The sequence below is a fragment of the Chlamydotis macqueenii genome, chromosome 3, assembly GCF_036417535.1.
Source record: "Chlamydotis macqueenii isolate bChlMac1 chromosome 3, bChlMac1.mat, whole genome shotgun sequence".
Taxonomy (NCBI): domain Eukaryota; kingdom Metazoa; phylum Chordata; class Aves; order Otidiformes; family Otididae; genus Chlamydotis; species Chlamydotis macqueenii.
Window position 1 is genome coordinate 84,001,098 of NC_141558.1, and position 27,932 is coordinate 84,029,029.

Consider the following 27,932-nt stretch of genomic DNA (forward strand, 5'->3'; position numbering starts at 1 on the left):
CTTCGCAATTCATATGCATGGCCAACTGAGATAAACATGGTTTAAACTTGAACAAACAGAGGATGACCTATTAAAATTATAACACCATGATTTTTTTTCTGAAGCATAAGGAACAACAGCATTTTGTGAATCTAAAACCTTTATGAGCACCACTAAGGGGAAATTGATTGTTCAGTGCCATGAGGTTCACAGTGTCAGTGTGAAGGGTCTCTGATAGTCTAGTGATTCACATAGTGAGATGAATAATGCATAGTATCATGCAGTTTGTTTCTTTCAGAAATTAAAAAATCCTAAATTAAGTTACTGCGAGCCTCGGATTTTATTTAAAATCTAGTAGAACAGCAGACCTGGTCGGAACTATGCTATAAAGCAAACAGATGCACAGAATTGGTAGTGGTTCTCATTGTTACTTCTCTCTAAAACCATCTGACGCCTGAGTTGAGTAAATTGCAATAAAACAGCAGTACTTATGTGCTTTGCTTTTGCAAGAGACACTATTTTTTTTTCCTGTAGAAACTTGGCTGATTTGACCTAAACAGGTTTTACAGCACTTCTCAAAGGGCTTGTCTACACATGCATGTTTTACCACTGTAGTTGTGCTGGCATAGCTGAAACACCACAGCATTCAATGCACTGATGTAAAGCAGTTTCTGCTAGTTCAAATTATACCTAAAAGGGAAGCATTTGAAGTTGGCGGTGGTGATGGTCTTTTGTGTTAAGACAACAATGGACAAATAAAAACCATAGGTATCATCTCTTTAAATTGCCAGGTTTTAATTGTTTTATTTTCATACACCTAACCTGCACTTAATCTTAGCAATTCTTTACAAGTACCAATACTTGGGAAAAATACCAAATCCAGTCAACTGAGTAAAATCACAGGCAGAAGTAGGAGAGATACTCAAGTAGAGGGAGCAGACTATGATGGATGAGTGAGGGCAGAGAAAAAGAAAGCTATAGAGATCAGAGACAGAGGAGGCTCTGAAGTAAATTTTCCCTGATGTTACCTGTGTCTGTCCAGCTGGTGCTGCTGAATTTCTGGGAAGATTTTTACTGGTCACTGAATTGCACAGCTATAATTAATCCATTATTGTAATTGGCAAAGTACTAAAAATCTGAAGATTATCAGGTGTGTTTGATACTCTCAAAGTTGCATTATATTCTGGGACAATACAGTATAGTTTCAATAAAAGACAGAGAGGTTAAATCCCTGCTTTAATGCAAAATGATGGAGAGATGTTTAACAAGTTTATAGTGCTGCACTGGAAAACGTGCAGCCTAGAGATGTTGTAAAGGTTCTCTCTGAGCTGGTCTCAGAAATCTGTGCAGAAATCTTTTTCTGGAACCTCGTGTTCCTTTCAGTTGTCTCTTTTATGTGACTGCCTCTTAGGTTTTGGCTAAACACAAGCTTCACTTTACCAGGACCCTGTGTACTTCGAATCTGTACTTTCTCTCTTAAGGAGAAAAGCTGGAACATCCAGTTGCTTTTTGTAAAACATTTTCTTTGAGGTGCATTGCACCACTTTGTACTCCAGCTTTTGTTGCCCCTTTCAGTCTGCCTTCTTTCCATCTTTCCACTAGCTCTGTCGCTTAGCACACCTTCTGCTACCAGTGTGCTATTAAATGGTAAGAACTCCACAAAGTGATGTGTGTTGTACTTTTACATACACACACAGGGCAGAAAAAACCCTCTTATGGACCATTTTTTACATGATTACCTGTGAAGTTTATTGCAGCTTTGTCCATATCTAGTACTGACAGTTGACGGTACCATTAAGCTGACCTGACTGGACCAGTAGTTTGAACCAGTCTGACAACTTCCATGTTCGTAGCTAAAATTCGGTGGAGGGACAACAGAAGCTGGCTGATCATGATTAAAGTGCTCTTGATTATTGCAAGTTAGGACTGAAAGCTCACGTACACAGAACACTGCGAGATAACCCTCACTTGAGATAGGCATTGTGCTGACTTTACGATAAAGTTATTAATCATTCATGAACAATGAATAGGCATTATTTTGTGAGTGCACCTTCAATACCAAAGCACTACTAGTTTAAAAACATTCAGAATATATATTTAGATAAGGCTAAATAAACAAGGCAAACTTAGAATACATATGCCAGCTTGTTTGAATTATACTTTCCAAAGAGAAAATCTTTGTTTTGAGCCTTCAGAGTTATGAAGAAATGTCACCTGAATTTTTATGGAATTTCTATGTTTTGACATTCATCATGAACTTGAATATTTTGTGTACAAGACTGGTCAATGCTTCTACCAAGTAATTGCATAGAAATTATGATACCATGACACATCTAAAACTTCCCTTCATATTCATGAACTGTTTAATTTGGCAGCAAATGTTTTTCTTGTAACATTCTTTTTTGGTCACAAATATAATCTTTTTTTCCCTATGAGTTATGCAGAAGAACTGCAGCTATTTTATAGTTGCATTGTTTGAGATTTTGGTGAGTTCTAAGCACTACAGATGGCTTTTAGGCTCATCATCCCGTTTTAAAAAGTGATGGTTATTGCACTGTGGTATTTAGTGGTTTGCCCTTGATTTTTCCACTGGCACTTCTCATCTGGTGGCATCTCTGAAATGACACTTGGGAAAAAAAAATCTAGCTTGAATTACCCATCTTTCTAAGAAGTGGTAGTAGCAGGTTTAGAAGCCCAGCTGAGGACAGTATTTACATAGGCAGCATTCACACTGTTTTAAGTATTAGTTGGACCCAATTCCCATCTGGTGTAAGCTTGCACAAGCTTATCAGCTTCATTTAGCTGTTCTAGCTTATAGCAACTGTGAATGTGGCCCTTAATATTTTAGCTGTTGTCTGCAAAACTTAAAATTATATAGATGCTCCCATCAAAACTGAGAATTTTTAATCTAAGATACGTTAGAATTAACTGTAATGCAGTAAGTATATTTTTCTCATTCTTAGTGTGGCTAACATTTTATCTCACTTGAGCTGCTTCAAAGTTAGGTGTATGGCTTAAGGCTTCGCCTAGAGTTAACAGAGATACGTAGGCATTTCCAGACAAGAGTTTATCTCCTCCTCAAACAGATATGTAAGATTTAAAAAACTCTGAAAATACTTGTCTCTCCTCCTTGTTGAAGGAACCAAGAAAACTAATTTTTTAGAAATTAGTTTTCTTAGAATTTTCTAGAATGTAGGATTTTTTTTGAAAACTTTAAAAATTAGTTAATGTTGGACAAGATGAATCCCACCCCTCTTTGCCATCTGTCTTTAACTCTGTTGTCCCTGGTGCTGATTTCCCATCTGATTTCCCTGGCAAGAAATAATTGCTTTCAGCAAAATGATTGCTGGTAATACAAAATTCTGGTATTAATTGTGAGTGCATGGGTCCAGATTCTGCTTTCATGCACGCTGGTGTAAGTTTGTGGTGGCTGCTGTCATTCACAGTTAGTGTGGTGTATGTAGCTGAGAACAGAACGTGGCTTTTTCTCTAAAGTTTGGGTTAAGCCCACCCGGACTGTTACACCGCAGTAGGTACTGCATTTCCCTGGCAGGTTTGAAAGCAGACTTTAATTCTCTGACCTTTTGTAGTTACAGAGGAAAGCTTCCAACTGTGATCCAGTGCAGTATGGTCTACCTTGAATTTGAACATATGGGTTTGAGCAAACAGCCTTCCTTATCGCCTTGGGCCATTAGCTCTAAAGTCTAATAATAATATACATGTCAGTACAGCTAAAGAGTTCAGCAAGATAATGCAGCAAGGCGTGCGGGTACACTCTGAGATTCTAGGTGGCACAGAGTCCAGGCAGAAATGAAATATATTTTTGTTCCACTGATTCTCTGCCTTTTACTGTTTGCACTGCTGCACCCCATAAGCTTTCAAAATATACGCTTGGCAAATAGGTGCAATTTGCCTTTGAATATTTCCTCAACAGGATTCAGATATCTTTGATAGCATTTACTTGTTGTAGAAGGTTTTTTTCTTTTCTTTTCTTTTTTTTTTTTTTTTTGATCTGAGATGCCCATCATTGTCTGTTGAAAAGCAGGGCGTTGGCTTTAAATGCTGAGGTTTTGCTTTTCATATGCAGCTGTTCTGTACCAAACCATTGACAGCAGAATTGCTTTGGAAAGCTTGGGCCCCTCCCTCTGAGATCACTATATTATTCTTTCCATTGTCTGCTTTCTTTTCAGAACGTATTTGGGGAGACGAGCTTTGCACGTTTCTTATTCAAAGGACTTTGAAGTTGCATTCAACAAAAATAAAGTATTTAAAAACATACATATTTATTTACCGAGTAATTCAGTTCATTACAGAATTGGTAGCCTTTAATGACTGGCAGTCCTTAAAGGAATCTTCAGCGGGGGCGGGCTGAGCCTGTAAATCAAGGAACAACTGACTTATTGAATTTAATACCTGAGTGATTAATAATAAATTTTAATTTGAAGGCACCCATGCCTGAAGGTCTCTAGATGTTGTAACAGAGATTAAAAAAAGAAAGAATGCAAGAAAGAAACTACAATAAAAGAAAGCAGCTTGCATGTTTAAAGAAAAACAAGAGAATAATTGGAACCTACGTAAATGAACCCCCTCACCTAACTGTAAAACAAACTACGAGAATGAAAAGGATCTTAGATGTGCTTTGAGATACTGCCGTGCTTCCGCACCTATAGTTTTGCTTACACCATCCTACTGGCCAGCTTTAAGTGCAGAAGACTCTGTCACCCACCTTCTTTACTCACTTCTGATAAAGCTTTCCATAGACACAGGCGTTACCTTTCTGGGTTTGGGTGGCAAGCTGATTCTGGTTTTCATTATGATTAGGGGCCCTAACCTGAAGTGTCACAGGTAAATAGAGCAAGCCTGTTTCTCTGAAATCTGAAGAACATGCATGATTTTCATAGCTGTGTGAAATATTCTCTGTTTCTAGCTGATGGGAAAATTAAAATTTTTATGGCATTTCTGGCATATGAACTCAGTAATCACATTAATGCTTATCTCTTCAATTGCTACTGGAATATTATAGGAAAATGCAAATATCAGCTTTAGTGTGTGTCCCCCATCTCCCCTGTGACTAGTACAATGCTTCTTTGGAGTTCAGAGAAGACAGCAAAATAAGACTGGGGAAAGCCCATACATGACTTTTCCCAAAGAAATATATACTGCATTTGTTGTGCAGTGTAGCCTTCATTAGTCCGTCAATCTTTTTTATTGCCTTCTGAAATCCTTAGATATTTGAAAATACCAGCAATGCATACATTTTTATTAGGATTTTTTTTGAAAGGAAATTGAAATCCTCATCTGAAATGTATTGTAGAAAAGCAAGGAACTATTTTACATACTTTATTGCAAAAGTGTCCTGGTTTTGGCTCGGACGGAGTTAATTTTCCTCTCGATAGCTGATGTGTTTTGAATTTCATAGGTGAAGAATGTTGATAAACACACTGATTATATGAGTTGTTGCTAAAGAGATCAAGGTCACTGCCTGTCTTCCCAGATCTTGCTAATGTGCAGGTACAGCAAGCTGGGAGGGATACAGCCAGAATAGTTGACCCAGACTGGCCAAAGAGAGTATTCCATGCCATAAATGTCACGCTGAGTACTTAAGTGAGGGGTAGGCAGGTGAGCTGGCTCTCTTTTTTTTTCTCTTGCTGTTCGGAATTGTTCCGGGATTATTTACAGGTCTTTTTTGTTCCATGATTGCTGCTCAGGACAGGCTGTATCAGTCTTCGGGTCATTGGGTGGTGAGGAATTGTGCATCATTTGAATTTTTTGATGGATGTTGTTGTTGTTATTTCTATTATTATTATCATTATTTTATCTATATTATTACATTTTCCTTTGCTGTCCTAGTAAACTGTCTTTATCTCAACCCATGAGTTTTCTTTTCTTCCTGATTCTCTCCCCCATCCGCTGGGGAGGGGGAGGGTGACTGAGCAGCTGTGTGGTACTCAATTGCTGACTGTGGCTAAACCATGACAAAAAGTTAATGTAAAAACCACAATATCTTCTCTTTAGGACAGAATGTTATTGTCATAGTCCCAGGAGCCAACCTGCTTTTAAATGTTGAAGACCTGAACAGGGCTTCTGATGTCATCCGTAAAGCCAAAGTGGTTGTTTGCCAGCTAGAAATAACCCCTGCTGTTTCTCTTGAAGCTCTGAAAATGGCACGTGCCAGTGGAGGTAATTTAACATAAGCCATTCTGTCTCCTTCATTTGTGTTGCATATCTTGCTTTCTAAATAAAGATCCTGTGGTCTATTCTGGTTTCTGTCATACTGGTTTTATTTAGAAATGAAACAATAGCCAACAAATTCATGCTACGCTAGTGAAAACTGAATTTAGTTTTAAAATTTTGCAGTTTTTACCTTGAATGGCAAATCAACCCATATCCGTATAATCTTCCCAAATATGTCTAGTGCTGCCTTTCACCCTGTTTTCGTGCTATGACTAGGTACAATATAATGCTGTTAGGTCAGGAACCATGGGCCTAACTCTGGTGTTATTCCAGAGCAGAACAAGCATAATGAATGCAAGTCAGTCAAGTTCCACACACAATAAAGTGAATGAAATTACCTCAAAACCAGACTTATGCTCTTGTTCTCCCAACATAGCAGTAGGTATGGCTGTGGTTTTCTGTATAGAAATTAACATCCTTAGAGTAAAAAAAAAAAAATGCTTTTTCTTCTTAGATTCTTTGAGTGTGACATGTCATGCTGCCATTGAATTTTCAGAGTCATGGTCTATGAAATTATTAGTAAATTGTTACTGTGCTCTACTTTTAAATGCGGGCCATTGTTCCTTCAGTGTAGCATATACACAGATAGAAGCTGACATTTTGCTTGAACAGGATAGGATTTCACTACCAACGTGATGGGTTTTTTTTTGTTTAAGTGCCTGTAATGCTTTCAGTTATTCAAGCACAATTAAAACTGTATTTGAACACTAAGTAAATAATTATGCAAGTGAGGCATCTATATGAGATTAAAAATATGTTCTCCTCTATCCAGAAGGTAAGACTGGGAGGGGACAGCTCATAGTATGGTCAGTCACGCAGCAAGTCAGGGATGGAACTGGGATTAGAACTAACTGGTTCCTTGCAGCTGGGCCCAGTCTTGCTCCAGTAGATCATAGCTCCCTGGGGTTGTTGACTCTTCAGTCCTCCTTCTGCACCAAGATCTGTTGTGCACCTGTTGTGATCACTGGTGTTCACGCATTAGTGAAGACATCAGATGTAGCAGAACTTTATGCATCATTCATATATTTTGTGCTGATTTAAGCAGCTATATTACATGTGAGACTGGGAGAGAGTGGCTCTGAAACTGTGGTGGTAATAGTCATAAACTCTATAAACAGAACTGTGTGCTGGGAAAAGTTATTTTGACTTCTGTTTGAAATGTCAAAACTGGGTTCATGCAAATCTAAATAAAAATTAAAAACTTCAGAAAACTGAGTAGCACCTGGAATGTTTAAAATACGTGAGGAGAGGGAACAGAGCTTACTATATTTTTTCATTATGTCTTATGAAAACGGATAAAAGCATTCTTAATCTAGTGATTAATGGAACATAGTTGAGTCATGAGTCAATATCCATGACGCATTTTGTCTACATCTAACTCTGCTTGGTTTTGGTAAAGTTGCTTCACACATTTTTCACCCTCATACAGCAAGATACCAGCCTGTGACAGAAGAAAAGACACAGTTTTTTTTAAGGCAATTAAAAAAAAAATCCAAACCTGATACACAGAACAGACATACAAGTATTTAGCAACTGTAGACAGAACCATATATCGAGAAAAGATAGCAGTTAACTGTGGGCCAGCTATAGTTCTGCGCTGTCAGTCTGCTATCATTGTGCAGCTCTCATATCAGGAAAGTTTTGGTATTTCTGCTTTAAAGCAATAGGCTACACATGTTCAAATGTCATGTGTAGTCAAATCTAAGTAAACAGTTGAGTTTGTAGCACTGTAAAAATCTATCCTTAGCCAACTGTAAATTGTTAAAGCAATTTCCCTTCTTTTAGTCTGCAGTACCCTCATGTATAATGCAGTACTGCATGTTAGGATGTGCAGTAGACTATTTTTGTTTAAAACAGATGCGTGCCCAGATGCCTCAAACCTCTGTTTCAAGTTTTTTTTTGCTTGTTTTTCTTCATTCTTACTGAAAGCAATAAACAATAAGATGGAGAAAGAACATGGACAGACAGGCAAAAACCTTCTACTCTGTTCCATGAACATCACTTGGATCTGTAAGACAGAGAGGAACATCTCATATTCTGACATCCTCTCATTGTGGCACTTATTATTAAAGATCTTGTGACAGTCTTGGGGAGAAGGAAGGAAGAAGGGAAGGGAGGGAAGGAGGGAAGAATTATTGTGAATAATTGTATGAAGTAGGTATAAATTATAGTGGAAATCTGACTGGAAAATTCTGCGGTTTTAATGGCCACTGCTGCTGCTTCCCAGAGGGGGACTGCTTCACTGATGGGCAAAATGTTCTTGTATATCAAAGTCTGTAAAGCAATTTTCAGGGTTCTGTAATGACAGATTCTATAAAAGATGGCTAATAATGTCCAGCCTATTAATACCACAGTGAAGAATGAAAATGTATCATAACCAGGGCTGGAAGCAGCCTCAGTTATCAAGGTTGTGTGTCACTTGTAAGTAAAGGGTCAATTTTTCAAGTGTTTCAACTTTCTTATCTTGGCCTCCAGTTTTTCGTAACAGGTGTTTGTCTGTGGTTAAGTTCTTTGTAAAATTTCTGCCAAAGCATAGTGGCTGCAGAAACCAAGTAACAGAAGAATGCCTCCCAGCCTGCCCCATTTTAAAGTATGAATACTGGCTACCTTAAAATTTACTTAAGACTTGATAGCAAGGGAGCTTTCTTTTAAAGATAAGCCTTTACAACAGTATGGAAATCTGCCTGATTTTACTATATTATCTGCCTTTGGAAAAAACTACTTCTCACATAGACCTGAGAAATTGTTAAGAGCTTCACAGCTAGCTTCCCCTGAGAGTCTGTCCACACAGAGAGTTGTCGAGTTGGGCAACATGTCTTCCAGAGTAATTCTTGAATTGGTTTTAGGTAAGTTCTTTTATACTGTTAAAGATCTCTTGTAGGCCCAGGAAGTGCAGAGCAGGAGCTTGTTTGATTTGAATACAGAAGAGATAAAGATGGACGGGAATGCTGAGGAGGGAAGAGTAGATTTCAGACAAGGGAAGTGTAGGAGGGATTTGCTTGATATTCAGGATGGCAGAGGAAGAAGGAAGAAAGACATTGAAAGGGGAACAAAATTGGAACAGAGAATAGGATTTGTTAAACAGAGATTGGAATGTGGAGGTAGAGTCGGAGTAGGCTGTGGGTACTGGAAGTGGGAAAAAGGAAGCATAGGAGACAGGGCGTAAAGAGATACAATGTGATGCAGGTTGAGTAAAAAAGGTTACTATTGCATAGTGCCTAGGCAAGGAGGCATATAGAATGGAAGCTAGGTGAGGAGAATGGGTCTTGTCAAAGAGAGAAAAAGAATTTGGGCAGAAAATAATCTGGTGTTCCTCAGGGGGATCAAACATTATCCTGATTACAAGCCATACTCTTCTTCACAGCCTGAAGAGAATCTTAAGGTTCCTCTATCTCCCCCCTGCTCAGCAGATATTAAATATGGGAGCAAAGAAAGAGTAATGTGTTACATGCTGTTCCTGATGAGTCTGTATTACTTAAAACTCAAGTTGGAACACGTCCAATGCTGCTCCTGACCCATGTATGTGTCAATATGATACCACATGACAGAGTTTGTTTTCCAATATGTCCTGTTTGTTTGTTTTACCAAGGAAAGTATACCTTGAAGATTTGTGTTTAAAAAAAACTTAATTAGGGTTGCAATTCAGAAAATAGGAAATGCAAGAGTTAAGGTTGCCTGTGAAACCTTAATTTCTCTCCTTTCTGCATATGTATTATGTTGCAGTCTTTAATTATATGATCACATGCTGTTTTTCAGTGGTATGTGATCATATAATTAAAGAGTTTATTATAATACATACTGTATTGTAATAATATAAGGGAGCCAAATTGAAACTTCATTGGAAATCCTAATCCTGGCATTTTCTGGCTTCTGAGTAAATGCCTTTGTCACTCTAATATTCTTTTTAATGAGGCAGGTAGAGAGGCATGATAAAGTTGTATGGTCAAAGGCTGAAACTTTGAGAGTGTTAATCTTCTAAACTTCTGGGTACCCAAATTTCAGAAGTCTCTGTGCATCTGCTGGGGCATTAACTGGGATTCATAAGTGTTCAGGGTGTCTGAATATTATGTGCCATAGCTTAGGGTCTAAATATGTGTTTAGGATTAAAAATTTAGGCATCCAAGTTGGAAGATTGGATCAATTAGTATAAGGAATATTTCTAAAGTGAGAGAGTGTGCTTTATGTAAAAATGATGGCCTTGTGGTTAAGGCACAGAAGTATTAAGCATAAAATTGGCAAACTGAGAAACCAAGTCTGTAGACTTCCAGCGTTTGTAATGAGTAAGTCGCTTAGACTGTCCTCATGACAAACCTTTTCTGCTGTTACACAGGGCCTTAGGCTACAGTTTAAAGTTAGGTTAACTAACATATTCTACCATGTGTTAAGTTTAGGTCTAGCTCTGCCAGATAGCATATTAAAATACACGGTGCCTTGTCTACACTACAGTTTTATAATGTGGCAGTTTGAACCAGTTAGGTAACACATTCAGAAGCATGTTTAACTCCTTGTCTGGACATGCCCTTAATTACTGCATACCCCTTTTTCTTCGTATACAGAACACAGATAACAACACTGAAAAAATTCTAGAACTAAATCAGTACTTGTAAAACTTATTAAAATCTTGGAAGAAGCATGATCAGTTAAACAAATTGCATTACTCTCTAAGGCTTTTTCCCTTTTTTATTTAATTTTTTTTTTGTTATTTTTGCTCTTACTCTTCTGTAATGTTCCCATCATGAGAGTTGCCTGCACATGAATTAGAAGGGAACTTTAATATAATAAACAAAACTTGTAGCAGTTCTATTCAACAAGGACACAGAAACCGAGAGCCATTTGTGTGTTAATAATAAACATTGGAGTCTCTGAATTGACCACAGTGGTGTTTCAGGTGGTGGTTTATGAATCTAAAACACTAGAGATTTAGACTTTCTTTTTCTTTTCTTTTTTTTTTTTTCAGTAAAGACATTATTTAATCCAGCTCCAGCCCTTGCTGACCTAGATCCACAATTTTATACCCATTCTGATATCTTCTGCTGCAATGAAACTGAGGTAATGATCGTATGTTGGGTTAAAGAAGGAGTTTTAAGCAGTAAAATTTCAGAGGGATTCTGTTCTCAGAAGTGCAGCATAGGGAGCAAGAAAACTGAGGCATGCTCCTCTTACATAGGACTTTTAGAGACTACAAGTTTTATCTCTGACTTAATGAGCAAAAAGGAGAATTCTAGAATACCTTGAGATTGCACTTAAATTAATTGTTTTCAGTGGGAAAGTTGTGTCCAGCCTTCCTTACAAGTAGATGAGTAAAACAAATCCATAAAAGGACACTTTTAAAAAATTATCACTGAGTGGTAAATATTAAAATAGATCCTTGTCCTTGTTCTACGATCCCTTGATATGATTAGCAGGAATGTGCTAGCCATAGTGTTTTGACAGTTTTAAACTCGCTTGCCAGGAGGTGATGCATGCGTGCTGCACTTGATGGTAAATAGTAGCTTCATATGCCTCTTCCTGTCAGATCCGTTTTCAGTGAATCTGTTTCTCTGGCCCTTCAACTGTATGTTTCCCCCCTTTTTTTTTCCTTCTTTCATCCTCTTTTCTAATTCAAGTGTGTTATTTCTCCCAAAGGAAATATTTTTTTTTTTTTGTCACAAGAGACAAATTAAGCTGTCTCATAAGGCCTTCATTTAAATTTCCTATTTATTAGCATTACACATGCTATGTTCCTTCCCCTCACCCTCTCTATATAAACAGAAATGTGGGAGAAGCAACCTAGTAGGTAGAAACCATGCCTTGATCATAGTTAAAGTTATCTCCAGGAAACATGATTTCTACAAAGAACATGATACCTTTGGGTGGAGAGGAAAGGGAATAGTTAAGAGAAAAGCATGGCCCTGCTTACTTACAGGACTCTGTCTGATGACAATGTCTGTCAGAGTAAGTTCTTCAAGACACAATTACAATCTGTTGACATTTATGTAAAAACCTATCACAAATCATATCAGAAGTTCTCAGTTTATGAGTCTTCTAGCATTTAAAGGTTGGTCTAGGTAACCCAAATGGACATCTGAATTTTATTCTGGGATGTTTCAGTATGTGTCTGCCAAGTTTGGATACTCCAGTGCATTCAGGATTTAGCAAAATAGCAAGGTGGGAGATGCCACAGCTCCTCAGGTCTCTGGAAGGCAAAGTTTCCAGTGTAACTGGCAGTGATACCATTTGTGTCTCACACACTGTCCAACAGCTATCAGAACTCAATTATGTGATGAAAAGATTACTAAAGCAAAGTATTTATTCTTGTTCAGGGGACTTGCAGGACACCCATATGGTGTTTTCTTCATGCTTTCAGAAGGCACTTACGCCTGAACTATGGACTATGCCCCTGGACTGGCTAAATGGTGCAACAGTGGACATTTTGGGCTGAGAACACCCATACTCTCACACCAATTTAGTAAATGACATTTGTCATTTGCTTTTTTCATTATGTCACTAGTCGCTTTTCTTTTTCCCCCTGCAAAAGCTTATCCCCCATACATTAGAAACAACACATTGTTTTTCATTACTTGTCTATTCCTGACTTCTCTCATTGCTCTTTGCAACACACATATAAACAAAGTTTTCCGTTTGTTATACTTTATTGCTAGAGAACAGTCTTGAAAGAGACATTCTTTGAGAAGTTTAGCTTGCTGGAGCCAGTGTGTATTATTATTACCACCGCACAGAGAAAAGAAAATTACTTCTCTTTGGAGAACAAGAAATACAGGTGTATAATTATAATAGATCCCTGCTCGCTCATCTGCCTTTCCTGCAGAGCTGGGGGTACGGTTTACATTCTTTGCTGCTCTTCTCTTTAAAAAAGTAATTACCATTTGAAGATAGCTGGGATCACTGTATGCACAGTCAGGCACAGAAATACGCTCTCTGCTGTTGAGGAGGCTTAACTCTTCTGAATTTATGGAAATGGTAGACCTATGGAAGGTTCTGCCAGACATATCATGGGAGCAGAGATCCAAGTGTGGAACTCCTACAGCATATTCTGAGAACAGGAATGGCACATAAATACATTTAACATTTAACAATAAAATTAAAATTTAACAATTAAAATTAAGCATTTAACAATAACCTTTTCATACTTTGCAATGAAATCAATTACGTTACCACAACTGTAATAATAAATTATAGAATCATAGAATCATAGAATCATAGAATGGTTAGAGTTGGAAGGGACCTTCAAAGGTCATCTAGTCCAACCCCCCTGCAAGGAGCAGGGACATCCCCAGCTAGATCAGGTTGCTCAGAGCCTCATCCAGCCTGGCCTTGAATGTTTCCAGAGATGGAGCCTCCACCACCTTTCTGGGCAACCTGTTCCAGTGTTCTATAACTCACATCGTAAAAAATTTTTTCCTAATTTCTAATCTAAATCTACCCCCCTCTATTTTAAAACCATTACCTCTCGTCCTATCGCAACAGGCCCTACTAAACAGCCTTTCCCAAGGCTCTAGGTGTATGATTCATTATTGAATTGATTTTTTGGGGATGAACTATTGCCATTGTTCCTTTCTTTTTGCTGAGAAAAGAGGAAAAATGAAGCATTTGTTTTTCTTATGTCACAAGTTTGAAAGTTGTTTTTTTAGTAGTTGTTGTATATTCATATGCCATCTGTTTTCTGTTTTCTTTCATGACTTTCTTTAATTTCAGATCCCTGTAATGTATGTACTTGAGAAGTTTGATATAGAGATAAATGTTTACATACCCAAATAAAGGTTATCCCAGTCACATCCCTGCACGACACTTAAAAGCAATAAGTTAATTCTAGAAATCTTAAAGATAATTCTAATTTTTTAAACTTTGTCGATTCAACCAACCACATCTGCATTTCCTTCATCTTCTTGAATCAGGAAGTACCTAAGACTTTGATGATCAAGAATATATACTGAGAAAATATATATTTATACTTTTTTTTTTTCATTTCTCTCAGTATCTACTGGCAGTTACAGTCAGAAAAGAGCAATTTGATAAGGTAGACCTTTGCTCTGAGCCACTGTGGCCATTCTTATTTTATGGATTTTGTTTTATTATTGTTCTCTGTCACCAAATTTATTGAATGTGCTGCTTGCAACTGCGTTCCTGAGATGTTCTGTTCCAGCTCCATTACCCCTCCTACTTGGTATTTCTAGGTCTCAAATAACTTCCTGTTAACCAAAATCCTATTTATGTTCCGGCCTTACCCCTTTTGAGATCTTTTTATTTTATTCAGGATTTTTAGGTACTACTAGGAAAAAAAATAGTGTATTTCTGCTTTATCGTTATTAAGTCTTTTAAATAGTTGATAAATTGTCTTGAGTTTATGATGAACTCTTTAGAGCTATCCAGTTCAACTGCTTCTAGAACATTATTTTTAACACAGACGTATACACTAAAACAAGATTACATTTACACTGATTTTCTTTATTGCTTGGTTTGGCTTTCTTAGTCATTTAAATTTACAAGTACTTATTACACAGTTTTACAAAAATGTCCGTATCTTTCTTGTTCACCAAGAAATACCTTTAAATGATAAAATCCTGTGGTTTGTGGATATTATGTGCATGGTATGTTTGTAACAGCAGATTATGTTAGCTGTAGAACAGAAAGCTAGCCATTTAGCTTAAGACAGTATTGTTAAAGATGAGAGAAATGGGGTAGTCCTTGTGATTAACCGAATTATTACTGAGTCAGAAGTTTCTGTTATTTACTGCCATGAAGGTCAGGAGTTGTGATCCACAATGACTTTGTCACAGAATAAAAGTTTAAAAATGTTAGCTATATAGTATATAGCTGTAGCTTTAGACAGCCATGGGATGTTGGGTCCCAAACATGCGAGTATCAAATACAACACAGTTTATACTCCATCCTTCATGAAATGCTTTAGGATTTAATGAAATCACATGCAGTATGTGGTATAACAGCACAGCTTGTTCTTATGGATTTATGTGCTAGAGAGAAGCAAACAAAATTATACTATCAGTGAATTATCTACCATTAGTTTGTCTAGAAGGCTCTTCACAAGCTGTTCTTTTCACTCTTGCTTGTTGCAATAATATTTTTTTTATGTCTGACATTAATTTCTTTTTATGTGGTTCATGAACAAAAAAACTCAGAACAAATTTTGCAAGGTTATCAGTTCTGTCTTTGCTTAGCCTGTAGTTCAGTTTTATCTTTTCCCAGAAAGATCAAACTTGTTGAGACTAGTTTGTTAATTCCCAGATGTAGCACAGCCTAATCCCTGAGGTTTGTGCAGGAATGTGCTAGTTTTCCATTCCCTTAATTCTTCTAATGAAAAATAAATGTATCCAATGTCGTCTTAGTGAAAAGTTGTTCTTTTCGGTCATCTATAAATGTTGAAAAAGAGACAACCTTATACAAGATGAGCTTTTTGGAATACTTACCAATTTTTTCCCATGTATTTGTGTGATTCCTTGCTGCAGTATGGCTCTAGGCATAACCACAATGTCAATACAGTTCATGTGTTGTTTTTCTTATTTAGTGTGTGCATGCAATTACATTGCCCTGCAGGTTCAGAACCAAAATATATTGCACATCAGCAATTTCAATTTGGTCCTAAACATTTTGAAGAACAGCTGCTTCTCCATTCAAAGAATACTGAGGAACCCTTCAGGAGAAGGAAAACTCCTAAATGATTACAGCAAATGATTTAGTTTGTCAAGCTATTTTTAATGCAAAACTAGGAACTGCTTTCTCCCTAATGTAAAATGAGTATCAGACTTCTGATCTAAATAAGAAAGGCCTAGCAAAGATTTAATGAAATGCTAACAGAATAATTTGGGGCTTCAGTGGTAAAAAGACTGCAACTGAATATAAGTTAGTTGCTAATTTTGTTAAATAAAGCTGCAAGATGTATAAAAATAATTCAGAAAAATATATACTATCCTATTGTTTCCTTTTAAGTGTTATTGTCTATTACTAGAGGCTAGATCATTTTTGGAAGAAATACTAATAATGGAAATTCTTGCTAGTATGTCCAAAATCAAGAGACAGTATTGACTTTTACAAGATTTTGAGAATATCAAGTTTATAAAACTATATCTGGGGTCTTGGATTAGGACATCTAAGATACTGCTTATTAATACAGAGAGATTAATACTAGGGATAGTCTTTCATAAGAAAAAAATAATTGATATCTCTAACAGTCAAGACAAAAATAGGTCATTTATAATTAAAATATTTCAGAACATCTCTTGGAGTTGCCTTTTCTCTTTTAAGTAATGGAAAGCTGCTATTACTCTATTATGTAGAATTTGCCAGCAATTCACAGTATATTTTAATTTCAACTTTGTTCTAAACCCCATTTTATCAGTTGCTAGAAACTATGAAATTTCCCATATTTAGTCTAAAATGAAAGATGTTACTTTTGGGAGGAGAGGTAATAGCTTCAAGCCAATTCTTTTCAATCAGTTTTTAGTTATTCTAGCATGATAAGTATTTCTGCCTTTATGTATGTAAAAATTTTATAATTTGAAACAACTGGAACGAGCTTGGCTTGTGGCCTGATCTTGCAATTGGTTATACACCAGATCTGTCTCACTACTTCTTTGGGACTGTTCACATGTTTTAGAATTAATTAATTCTTGTTCTGTCATTCTCAAAGAAATCTCCTAAAGTACTAGCCAAGTTTGTAGCCAACTGGCTTACTGTGTTTAAATATTTTAAATTAAAAATATTTTAAATTATCGAATGTAGTTTTAGATGGGTTAGCCTTAAAACTGGCAGAGTTTCCCTATTATTATGTATTATTTCTGTTCCAGCAGTACCTGGCAACATTTGCAAAGTTGTTATTGTGCTAGATGCATAAAAAGTTGTCCAAATGATGGACTGCTCCCCAAAGAATTAACACTTCTTGTTATTTCACCGTTTATATTTGCTGAGGATCATAGAAGTTAGGAACAGACCTCTGGAGGTCTCTATCCATCACCCTTGTGAAACATGGCCAGTTTAGGTCAGATTACTCAGGACTTTGTCCAGTCAAGTTTTGAATCTCCAAGGATGGAGATTGCATGACTTCTGGGCACCTGTTCCACTGCTTCATCACCCCTGTGGTGAAAAAGCTTGTCCTAATACTGGAATTTCCCATGGTCCAGCTTGTGGTTGTTGTCTATAGCCGTATCCCTGTTCATCTTCAAGAAGAATCTGGCTCCATCTTCTCTATACTGACCCACAGGTTTGCTGTAGACAGCAATTAGATTTCCCCTTAGCCTTGTGTTCTTATGGCTGAACAAGCCCGCTTCTCCCAGTCTCTTCTTGTATGTCTTGGTCTCTGTCTTGATGGCTTTCCATTGTACTGTGCTGGAGTATGTCAGTGTCTTATTTGTGCCAGAGATCCCAAAATTAGATACCATGCTGCAGATTTGGTCTCACAAATGCCAAGCAGAGGATCCAGAACATCTCCCTGAAAGTGGCTACGTCAGCTATAGGCTGCCCTGAAAACCCCACAGTTGGGAACAGTTGGCAAAGGTTCATATTGTCATTTCATTCTCACTTGTAGCCATTGTAAACTAGTACTGCTGTTGAAAGAAGTTAGTTGTTTTGGGCTGGCTTTTGGGGCTGGTGTGAGATCGGGCGTGTCGTTTATTTTAACACAGGGCTGCTTTGCAATCTGCTTTGTTTCCTGGCCACACAAGTGGCTGTGCTGGCATGGGCCATGTGGACAGGAGTGGAAGGGAAAAAGCAGGACCATTTTCTTTCTGTAGCAGTGCTGGTTTGTGTCAACTTACTGTGACTAGACTCCACAGTCAGGAGACATGGAGAGTTAACTAAGATTAGTGAGGATTATGGCCAAGAATCTTTTTATCAGTTAAACTAAAAGCTTCAGTTAAACTTCTCTTCCACTTTTGTAAACAAAATTAAGAAAATTCTGTGTAGATTAATAATATAATATCCATCATAGGTTTATTCTGAGAGCAGTTTTGTGGAATGTCCTCTTGCTTTAATAGGTCCATTTGACTGAGAAGTTTTATGAGACTAGCTGCAGAAAAATAAAATTCTTAATTTGCTGCTCTTTTGTACAGTACTATGGCAAATGTCCACATTGGGCTTTTAGTATTGTTATTTAATTTTTTCTTTACATAACCATTAGTTATTTCCTTCAATTGTACCACAGTTTGTTTTTTAAATAAGATTCTACTGAAGGGAGGAACTTAAAAACTCACCACAGTATTTAACATCAGTTGACATTTACCGCAATCTCTAATTATTGGCACAGAATCTGTCTGGCTTCTGCTGCTTTTATGGTTCTTCCAGCTTGTTCCAGTGTTTTTTAGTTTTACCATCCTGCTGTAGATGAGTTAGATGATAGTGGTTTCAAGCAGTTGAAGATCCACTTTTATACAGACTCTGTCTGTTCAAAATAATTTTGTTTATTGCTATAAGCAGTAGAAAGAGGAAAAGAAAGATTTCTACAAAACCTTTCACATATCAGTCCCAGAACAATTCTTTCACTACCCAAGCAAAAAATCCTGTTGACTTGGGACACAGCAAGCACAAAGAGGGGTACAACGCTAATGCTAAGCATACAGCATATGCATTTCATTAGGAATAATATTATATTTAAATACTTAATTTACCTTGCTGATGAGTTTACAGGAGTGTAAATACCAGATAAATAAACCCAAATTAAATTTACTGTTTTTCTACCAAAAACAAATCCACTTTCATCCTGGAGACTGTGCAACATAGGTGGAATGTTTGGAATTATAACCTCTCATGAAGTACATTAGAAATTCAGTTAGCCAGTTTCATTCAAGGATTTGTGTTAATCCATTTTTATTCTTGTAACATGATGTGCTGGGTGTTCTGAATACAGGAATGCATAGTTCCTGCTCCAGAGATCTTAAAATTCATGAAGAGACACAGATTCTTCAGAAGCTTGAATATTAGAATAGAGTATGTATATTTTAATACTATTTATTATCTGTCCTTAGTTACTCCAAAGCCGTTATCGGTGTGTTAACTCCTTGCAAACCTTGCAAGAAGATACAGTCAAAAAGTTTTGTGAGAAACTTTTTGACTCAAGTTTTCTTATTTGAAAATATTTTATAACCTTTTAAAAACTGAAATATTTTGTACTACAAGAGAAGTTTGAGCAGCATGATGAAATGCCAAAGAAAAAATTGGATAGGTTGAGTTGCCTTCTTATAATTTAATGATTACTATATTCTTGTGTGGGATCAGTGTGGTTAACAAAAGTAGTTTGAAATTGCGTGTACATGTTAGCCACAGCTTGCCCCTGCAGTGCACCAGTTTACCCACCAAGGCCTGCCACACCAGATCCTGCCTTGTAGCCATCAGATCAGCAACGCTTGAAATCATTTGTGCATTTGTCTAAGTAGGGACTGCAGAACTTAGTCCTGTATGTTTGAAAATTAAAACCAGTAAGTACTCTGCTAATGATACTATAAACTCTGGGGAGTGTGTTGGCATAATCTGGCCCTTCAGAGCCTAAGGGTGGCTTCTCTCTCCTGGGTCAGGCTGAAACGCAGGAAATGACAGTGGTGAGCAGGCGCTGACTCAGGGCTGGGGGCGGTTTACTTTGGGATGGCTGTAGTAGTTCCTGTCCCCAGCTGTCTGCCCTCCCTCCCTGTACTAGAGCCATGGCCTGTTCTTCTTGGAGCAGTTGTTTAATCACTGTAGTTTACAGTCTATTTTATCAAGCGGTATATGCACTGAATTCAAGTTTCAGTAATGCAGAGAGAAGTAGTTTGAAATGTTTCAGCAGCGGTTTCCCAAGAAGCTGAGCTGCCCGTGCAGCAAAGGTCAGGAAGTGTAGCTGATGAATAGGTTCCAAAGTACCACTGAAAATAAGAGTGTGGAAGCTATGCCTAGTTACTAGGCAGTTATCTGAAAATACTTCAGACTGCATTTTTCAGGATCCAGCAGCAGCCTTGTAGTGCAAGATAAAGTAGGACTTCCCTCTTCTCAGGCAAGCAGGACAAGATTCAGTGAAGAAAGCGAAATATAATATGACTGCTTACTTACAATTGAAGGCATACTGTATTATGCAGGAGTACTGCCTACTGGACTGTTTTGGATAAAACACACTGTATTTTCTCTTCTTTTTCTCCCTGTTTCATTCTTATTCTCCTCTCTGCCAAAAGAAAAAGTACGTGACATTTGACAATGCTGTGCCATCAAGAAAATATATGAAATGGCAAAAAGGATGCTTGATTCTGGAGTCTTCGTTGCAGATTTTTGGGAAATTTTGCTCTTAGTTGGGTGGAACTAGAAGAGATTAATTTTAAGAGCCAACTGGGGGAAGTTGAGTTAAGGTCACCATCTGTTAGAAGAATAGTTTATCTGTGTTTGTACAGAGCCAACACAGAAGAGTCTCAGTCTTGACAGAGGCCTATGGACATGGCCATAACACAAATATATTATAATCTTTTAATGGGCCTTTGCCCAAAGAGGGTTTTGGATAACTTTTAGATATTCTTATCTAAAAAAATATATTTAAATGGTCGAAGTTAAGCAATTATTTTTTTTTCCTTGAAGAGATTTTCCCTTATGATTTCTCTCTAGCTGAACACTGAGAATTTAAAACTTAATTTTAAAAGTTTCTCACTTTAAATATCCCCCAACAATAGTGACCAAGTTGCCATGTAGCATTTTTCACATTAGACCACAAAATGCTTTTGCCAAGGCTATGTCATTGTGTCCATTTCACAGATGAAGAAACTGAGGCACATGGGAGAACTGTGATTTTACAAAGGGTTGCATGCCAGGCAAGTTGTAGAAGCTGGAACAGAACCCATGCCTCCTGTGTCTCTACCTCGACTACTCTCCATTAGTCTGCTGTGCCTGAAGTACATGCTGATTTCAAATGAAGAGCAAGACATAGCTGAATATCAGCGTAGGAAGTAGTTTCATGCTCATCCTATAATACACATTTTTAAAAGATATTAAATGCTGTTTTCAAATGCAACTGTTGTCCAAAAATGAATGCTGTCAGGTTATTATTTTAATTTGCGTGGGTTATTTTCCAGGCAGAAATTTTAACGGGCATCCCAGTTGGCAACCTTGAAGATGCTGGAAAGGTGGGACACATGCTGTTAGGAAGAGGGTGTAAGCTCGTAATTGTTACTCTTGGAGCAGAAGGCTGCATGATGATATCAGTAGAAGAACCCATTCCAAAGCACGTTCCTGCTGGGAAGGTCAGGGCTGTGGACACTACGGTACGTTTTTGTGGTTTAACTGTCTTGCTTTGGAAAAGACTGCTTAAGCACTAAGGGAAAGCAATGAGTAATCAGCCAAATCTTTGGGCACTAGCACAAAGGCTAATTTATGATGTGAAATTGCTATCTTGCTTACAGCCTCTCATATATTAAATGTCAGTTCACTTGAGTTTTGTAGTCTGTATTGTAGATGTGCTAGAATTATTATACCTACTGATAGCGTGTTCATGTTCCCCCTTTATTGAAGTCAATACCTGACTCTGTAATGTGTGATGCCAGTGGCTCGAGCTGCAGTCCTGTTTTTTCACCTGTACCCGGTCATATAATTCACCTTGTCCAGAACTCAAATGATGTGGGAGAAGGGAGATACTACTGCCCTCAGAGTCTGAAACTGAATGTTTGGCTCTTCTGACACAAGCATGAATTGCTTGCCAAGTCTAGCAAAAGGTGCACCAAAGACATTATTTTTACAGAACATGGTGGGAAAAAACCAAAAAGTTCTTGCTGCTTCATGATGACTATTTTATGATGATAGGTAAGGGAGACTTGGTCAGAGGCATTTTAGTCTTTGACATGAGGGTATTTTTTTTACTTCCTGCACAGAATTAAATGCAGAAAGCATACTCTAACAGGCTTAAATACAATACTTCCAGAAAAAAAATAAAAACAGGACAGGCAATAGTTAAGATAGCATTGCTATGAAAACCTTACCACATTGCACATATGGGGCTGTTTTGTGTTCCTAGTATTATCTGACATAAATCCAAAATAATTCCAGTGGAGTTACTGAGAGCAGAGCAGGTCACGTTGTATGTACTAACTATACATTTAAATGCCTGTTATAATAACGTCATATTACATATGTTCTGTTACAATAGTTCATTAAAATCCTGGAGATTTTACCATCTGGTGCGTTCCATATCTGAATTGCATTAATAATAACTAGTTCTTGTAGCATGTTTTTTATCCACGAACCTCATACTGGTTCACAAAGAAGGAAAGCAACTGCTTAAGAGATGGGGAAACAGAGGCACAGGGGACTGAAATTACCTAGCTCAGTAGCGTGCAGTGGGTAAAGTGACTTCTTTTAAAGCAGATCACTCATAGATTTGGACTGTGCTTTGCTAATACTGTGGAAGGCTTCATTTCATTGTTAAATTTAAACCTTTTCAATTTCAATCTAAAACAGAGATACTTTGGCTTTGTTTTCCTGTAACCCCTTTATAATTTAGAAGTTTGTCCTCAGGTTACCGCTGATTTTGGAATGTCCTAAAGTTCTGGTTAAGGGAGGCATCACTTACTGTACTGTGCATAAGGTACTTGGTAGGGGACTACAGACCCTTAACTGCCTCTGTCTGCTTTTAGCCCAAAATTAGAAGTGCCAAGGGAGTGAAAGCAGAACTGCCAAAGCTGCCCAGAAGCAGGATTTGTTGGCCTGGGAGCAACACCTTGTGAACCTGGCAGTAGAGCTTCTTGCTCTGAGTTGGTAAATCCACTATTGCTGTCAAGTCTTATTGTTAGAGTTTACATCACACAGAAGTGATGAAGAAGAAACATGTGTGATCTGCTTCTTCAAAAGAAGCAGAACATTGCTGCCAGATCAGCTATTGTTTGATATCTGAAGATATTTGCTGCTCTTGGAATAAAACAGCGATACTGAAACCACACACTGTGGCTGAAAAGTGCTTTTTATCTTGCCTAGCAGTTCAGAGTTTCATGACTGAACTAATTTAATGTGCAACTTTTTTTTTTTTTTTAATAAAAGCAATTTCTTTGAGTTTACTGAATCCTTGCCCTGCCTCCTTGTGGCCAACAGGTTATTGGCTTTCATATAGCAAAGGATTTTCACAGTTAATTTTGTTAATCTACTTAAATACCAGTGGGTTGTTTTCAGTAAAACAGCTGTGCTCGGTTTACTCTTGCAGACTGAATGAAAAAAGATGTGTTTGCCTTCCATTATAAAAGTCTTACAGTGCTTAGACTGATTATCACTTTGCCTGAAAGCAAGTGGTTTTAAAGCAACCCTTCCAAACACAAAATAATGTCATCCTCAAATAACCTGGGTAGCTCTATTACTAAAATAAATACTAAACGTTCCAGTAGGACCTGTTACTTTCTTCAGGTGCATGTCTGCAGTGGATCCTTCCCCAGGGAAATAAGCTCAAGCTGTAAGGCGGCTTAGCACATACTCACCTATCCACAGAGTATTCAGAGCTGTTCATGTACGTGTTCTTAGCAGGCAATTTAATACGAAACAAAAGTTGCTACTTTGAACTGCTCTGACTTCAGCATCTTGAGGGAGCAGGCAGCAATTTTTTAAGCTACCGTAATCCAATCACATCTGGTTATGTACCTGTATCCCTACTGACATTGTCAATACCTCTGAAGAAGGTAAAGCTACTGCCAGACAAAGAGTTCAATAACGAGTATAACCCATCACAGGATTTCCAAAGTTTACAGAGCCCTCATGAAAACAGTTTGTATTAAAACAGAGTTCACCGTTTAGAAGATATACATATAAGATACAAAATGAGCTTCGAAGGCCTCTTCCGCTGTAGAAATTTTCCCATAACTGCTACCACTACCCAGAGTCTTCTCTGCAGCAGTGCGGCTTCAATACTGCCTTCTGGTAATTTCTCTTGTCCACAGCAATTTTGAAAAATTTTGATGGGAAAATACTTGGCTCGTACAGCCACAAAGATTAATAATTTGAGTTCCTTGTCCCAGGCAGTGTGTTCCCCATTCTCCATGTTCATGGGTGTATCAGAGATACTAAGGGCTGATTGACCGTAGAGCCTGCTCTTCCTCCTAGCCCTAGAGATAGTTAATCTAAGAGTTTATTGGCAGAACACTGGGAAAAGCTGGCTCCATCTCCCGCTCTGTGGTGGAACATGAATCTTCAAGATTGAAAATCTGGCATTTGTCACCCACACTAAATCAATACTATAAAGGGGTAAAAAAAGGCTTGTTGATTTTTTTTTTAGCGCTAATTATCTTAATGTGGGCTTTACTAATGTATGCAATGCCTCCCATGACTGTTAGCAGAGCTCTCCATACACAGTCCAAAACAAGTAGAGCACGAATAGTCGTTTAGAAGGAAGTTTTGCAAGACATGGTATTGTAAAGCTGAAACATCTGTTTCTCCTGTTATAGCTAAATAATGCAACAAGCTTTTGTTAAGAAAATAAACTTTCCCTTCATTTTACTAGTTTCTGCTAGCTGTTTTCTATATGCAAATTTTTGAATAAAAATAAGTGAGTTATTGAAAAATCATCCTCAAATTTTCTGTATGAAAGAAGGAAATATCTGATTAAGCCCACTAGCCATATCAATTTGTATTTGAAGCAGATGACATACTTCTTAAGAGACATTTGACACATAAAAAGTACTAATATATAAATAATATAAGAAAGGTATACATTATTATCTATTTTCATTACTTTAAATAGTTGCTTTTAAATCTACTTGACTACATGAAGTTAGCTATATGCATTTACTTTATTTTTGGAATAAGCTATTTCCACTTTAGGTTAAACTAGTACGTGACACTGCATTAAAACAGCTGTGAAGGATAATTATATAATCCCATTTATATGACACTTCTTCAGTTGGTAGCAGAAGGTTCCACAAACCATTCACAAATTTGATAAGCATTTCATAGCAAATGGTAATATCATATACACACATTTTGCAGTTGTGTGTGTATGTGAAGCAGTTTGCCTGCTGCTTGAAGCAGAAGCACAGCTGAGGTGGAACACAGCAGCTGTTTGCGAACACAGCTGTGGGACATGACTGAACACCGTCAGGTCAAAATTGTACTTGAGGTGAAGTGGATGATCTGTGTGATGAACCACATGATGATCCTGGATTGTGGCATGTGCTGCTGCAGCAGCCCTGAACGTGCCGTCTTTGGCAGAGGCATACAGAGTCTGATGACAGAGAAGGCCACAACATCGTCCATATTGGAGAATGAAGCTCTACTCTTTTTGCCCCTTCACCCTCGCTCTCCCCCTCTGCTTCTGACAGTCATGCAAAGCGTAATTTACAGCACTATTTACATCTATTTACATTTACTAATTATATTCCATTGAAACTGCCAAGGAAAATTTGTCAGAAGAATGTAATTACTCAAAGCTGGAATTTTGCCAACAGTGGGATTAGTTCCCTTCCATTCTGCAGAAAAAGCACTATGGGATCTTACAGAGCCAAGCGCCTCAAGTGGCAGCTGGGGACCAAGTTGAGCCCCTGGGGCACTGCCTAGGGTGTGGTGTGTGCAGGTGGGTTTTGCGGGGGCAGTCACGCTGTCTGGAGCTCCAGGATTCTCTGGGTCTCGTCTTTAGAAGGTTGTCTATGCCAGGCCTCCTCTGGAGGTGGGGCAGTCTGATGGTCAGTGGCTATGGCAGGCTGGAACGTGTCTGCTGGCTCTGGGGCTGCACCCTGGGGCTCAAGGCTTTGCCTTTTACTGTGGGTGCTCCTTGCAATTGATGGTGGGGTGTCCTGTCTAGGATCCGTGCTTCGAATCAGAGGGTTGACAGAGGCAGAACCTCTCCTATGTGGGGGCATTAGTGGAAAACGGGGTGCTCACTGACTAAGCAAGCCAGAGCTGCCCTGCTGCGACCCCCCTGCAATTCCAGGTTGCAGCATGGAGGTCACTTTTGGGAGAGAAGTACTCTAGGTTTATGTTTTTATGACCTCTGGTTTGCTCCAGACTCCAGTTTGGACCAAGATGCTGAATAACATCCACACATGCTTGCACCAGTTCAAGTGAATTTCTAATTTCCGTTCCATCTGGTCTTTTAAATACATAGCACAGTTGCTCTGCTTAAGATCTCTTCATCAGCTTCTACTTGACCTGCAGGTTTACACATGCCAATGTCGTGTGCACAAAAGTCCTGCATTCGCACACTCACCATCGGGAGATCAGGCATCTGCGTTATCTGGCTTAGGCATGGATGTATTCTCTGTAAAGGCAAATGGAGACACTTGGGCACACAATATTTAAATGAAAATTTGGAATCACTTTTCACAATGGTGCCCCTGGTAATTACAGCATGTCCCTGGGCTCCCTTTTAAATCTCGTGGAGAATCCAGAATGTTTAGCTTCTCAATATTTCTAAGCACAACCATTAAATTTCCCATGTTTCTTACATTATGAGCTTTTTCCCTGTCTGGCTGTGCTTTTTGGATACAGAGAGTGCACATCCTGCTGAGGGAAGCTAAGGAAGCCACAGGTTGAGGTGCCGTGCTTATAAATGGGAAACTCATTTATGAGAAATGATAAAATTTAAAATTTAATCTACTCAGTTATGCCTGAAATTTGACACAAGTGTATGATTTATGCTCTCAGTACGACATTCTCGGGGACAGATGATACATACTATTTGCCATAATCATAAATGTTACTATTATTTTTTCATATCAGTTCTGCAAAATTAAGGCTCATTGCTACAATATGAATTTGTAATCAGATGTTTTGTGTTCAAATACTATTAAGTTTCCCTCTGATTTCTTATTACAATATATTAGATCTGGCTCTTTTACTATGGGAGAGAATTAAAAAGGCTGTCTTTAAGTGCTCACTGAGCAGCTTTGTATTGAACTCTGAAGATGTTACACAATCTTGATTTTAATAGAGCTTCATATGAGTGTATAGCTATATAATTTTAGATATGTCACAGTGTTCAGGCCTGTGCAGTAATTGAGGTCTAAAGAAGGCAGTGCGGTGTAGTGATTTGAACAAAGGACTGAGTAAGAGTTCCAGGGCTCTGCAAAAGACTTGCTGTAAATCCTTGGGAGGTTTACTTGTCTTCCTTGTATCCCAATTTATCTATCCATAAATTGGAGCTGCTATTAATGCATTGCATATAAACCATGAGAAATCTGTTAGAGATCAGAACAGAACCTAGGAGGCCTTTTTCCCAGGCTTGTCATATGACCTCAGGCCAGTTGTGCTTCTTTAGGGGCTTTGCAAACTCATTGAAGTTCTTCTGCTTGAAGTTGAGAAGTCTTGTCTGTAAAAATACAGTTTACACTAAAATTCTCTGACTTAGCTGTATCTTCGGGTTTGGAGGAAGCCTGAGCCAGAGGAGTGAAGTGGACACTGAAATAAAGCCTTAGAATATAAATAAATCCAAACCAGTCCTCCTAATAACAGCAATTCTTTGTCTCCTGACTTTGTGGCCTAACGTCTGAGGCTCAAGGGGATATAAATACAACACTCCGTGCAATGACTAATTACTCAAAATTCTGTGCATCAGCAGAAGTGGGACTTGTGGTTGACTCTAATATTATCAAATGCCTTTGCTATTTAATAATCTTGTAGCCGTACATTATTTAGCATGCCGTTTGCACAAAGAACAGTGATTTTATTTCAGCTATCTCTCAACAAAGTAAAAATGCAGCTGGTAGTAAATGAAGCATTTGGCAGACAATGTGTCTGATGTACAGTTCTCTAACTTGCTAAGAAGAGAAAAATGTTGTTGAGTGTTTAACTTTTTC

At 38.0% G+C, this 27,932-nt stretch overlaps 1 protein-coding gene across 1 annotated transcript in view; it reads left to right on the top strand.

Moving 5' to 3' along the window:
* The window catches only part of RBKS (ribokinase), a 72,524-nt gene that overhangs the window by 30,342 nt on the left and 14,250 nt on the right, over nucleotides 1–27,932 (top strand). Inside the window, exons 5-7 of the mRNA XM_086745928.1 lie at nucleotides 5,995–6,159; nucleotides 11,171–11,262; nucleotides 21,246–21,434. Of these exons, the coding sequence (XP_086602054.1) occupies nucleotides 5,995–6,159; nucleotides 11,171–11,262; nucleotides 21,246–21,434 (446 nt within the window). The remainder of the gene's footprint in view (nucleotides 1–5,994; nucleotides 6,160–11,170; nucleotides 11,263–21,245; nucleotides 21,435–27,932) is intronic.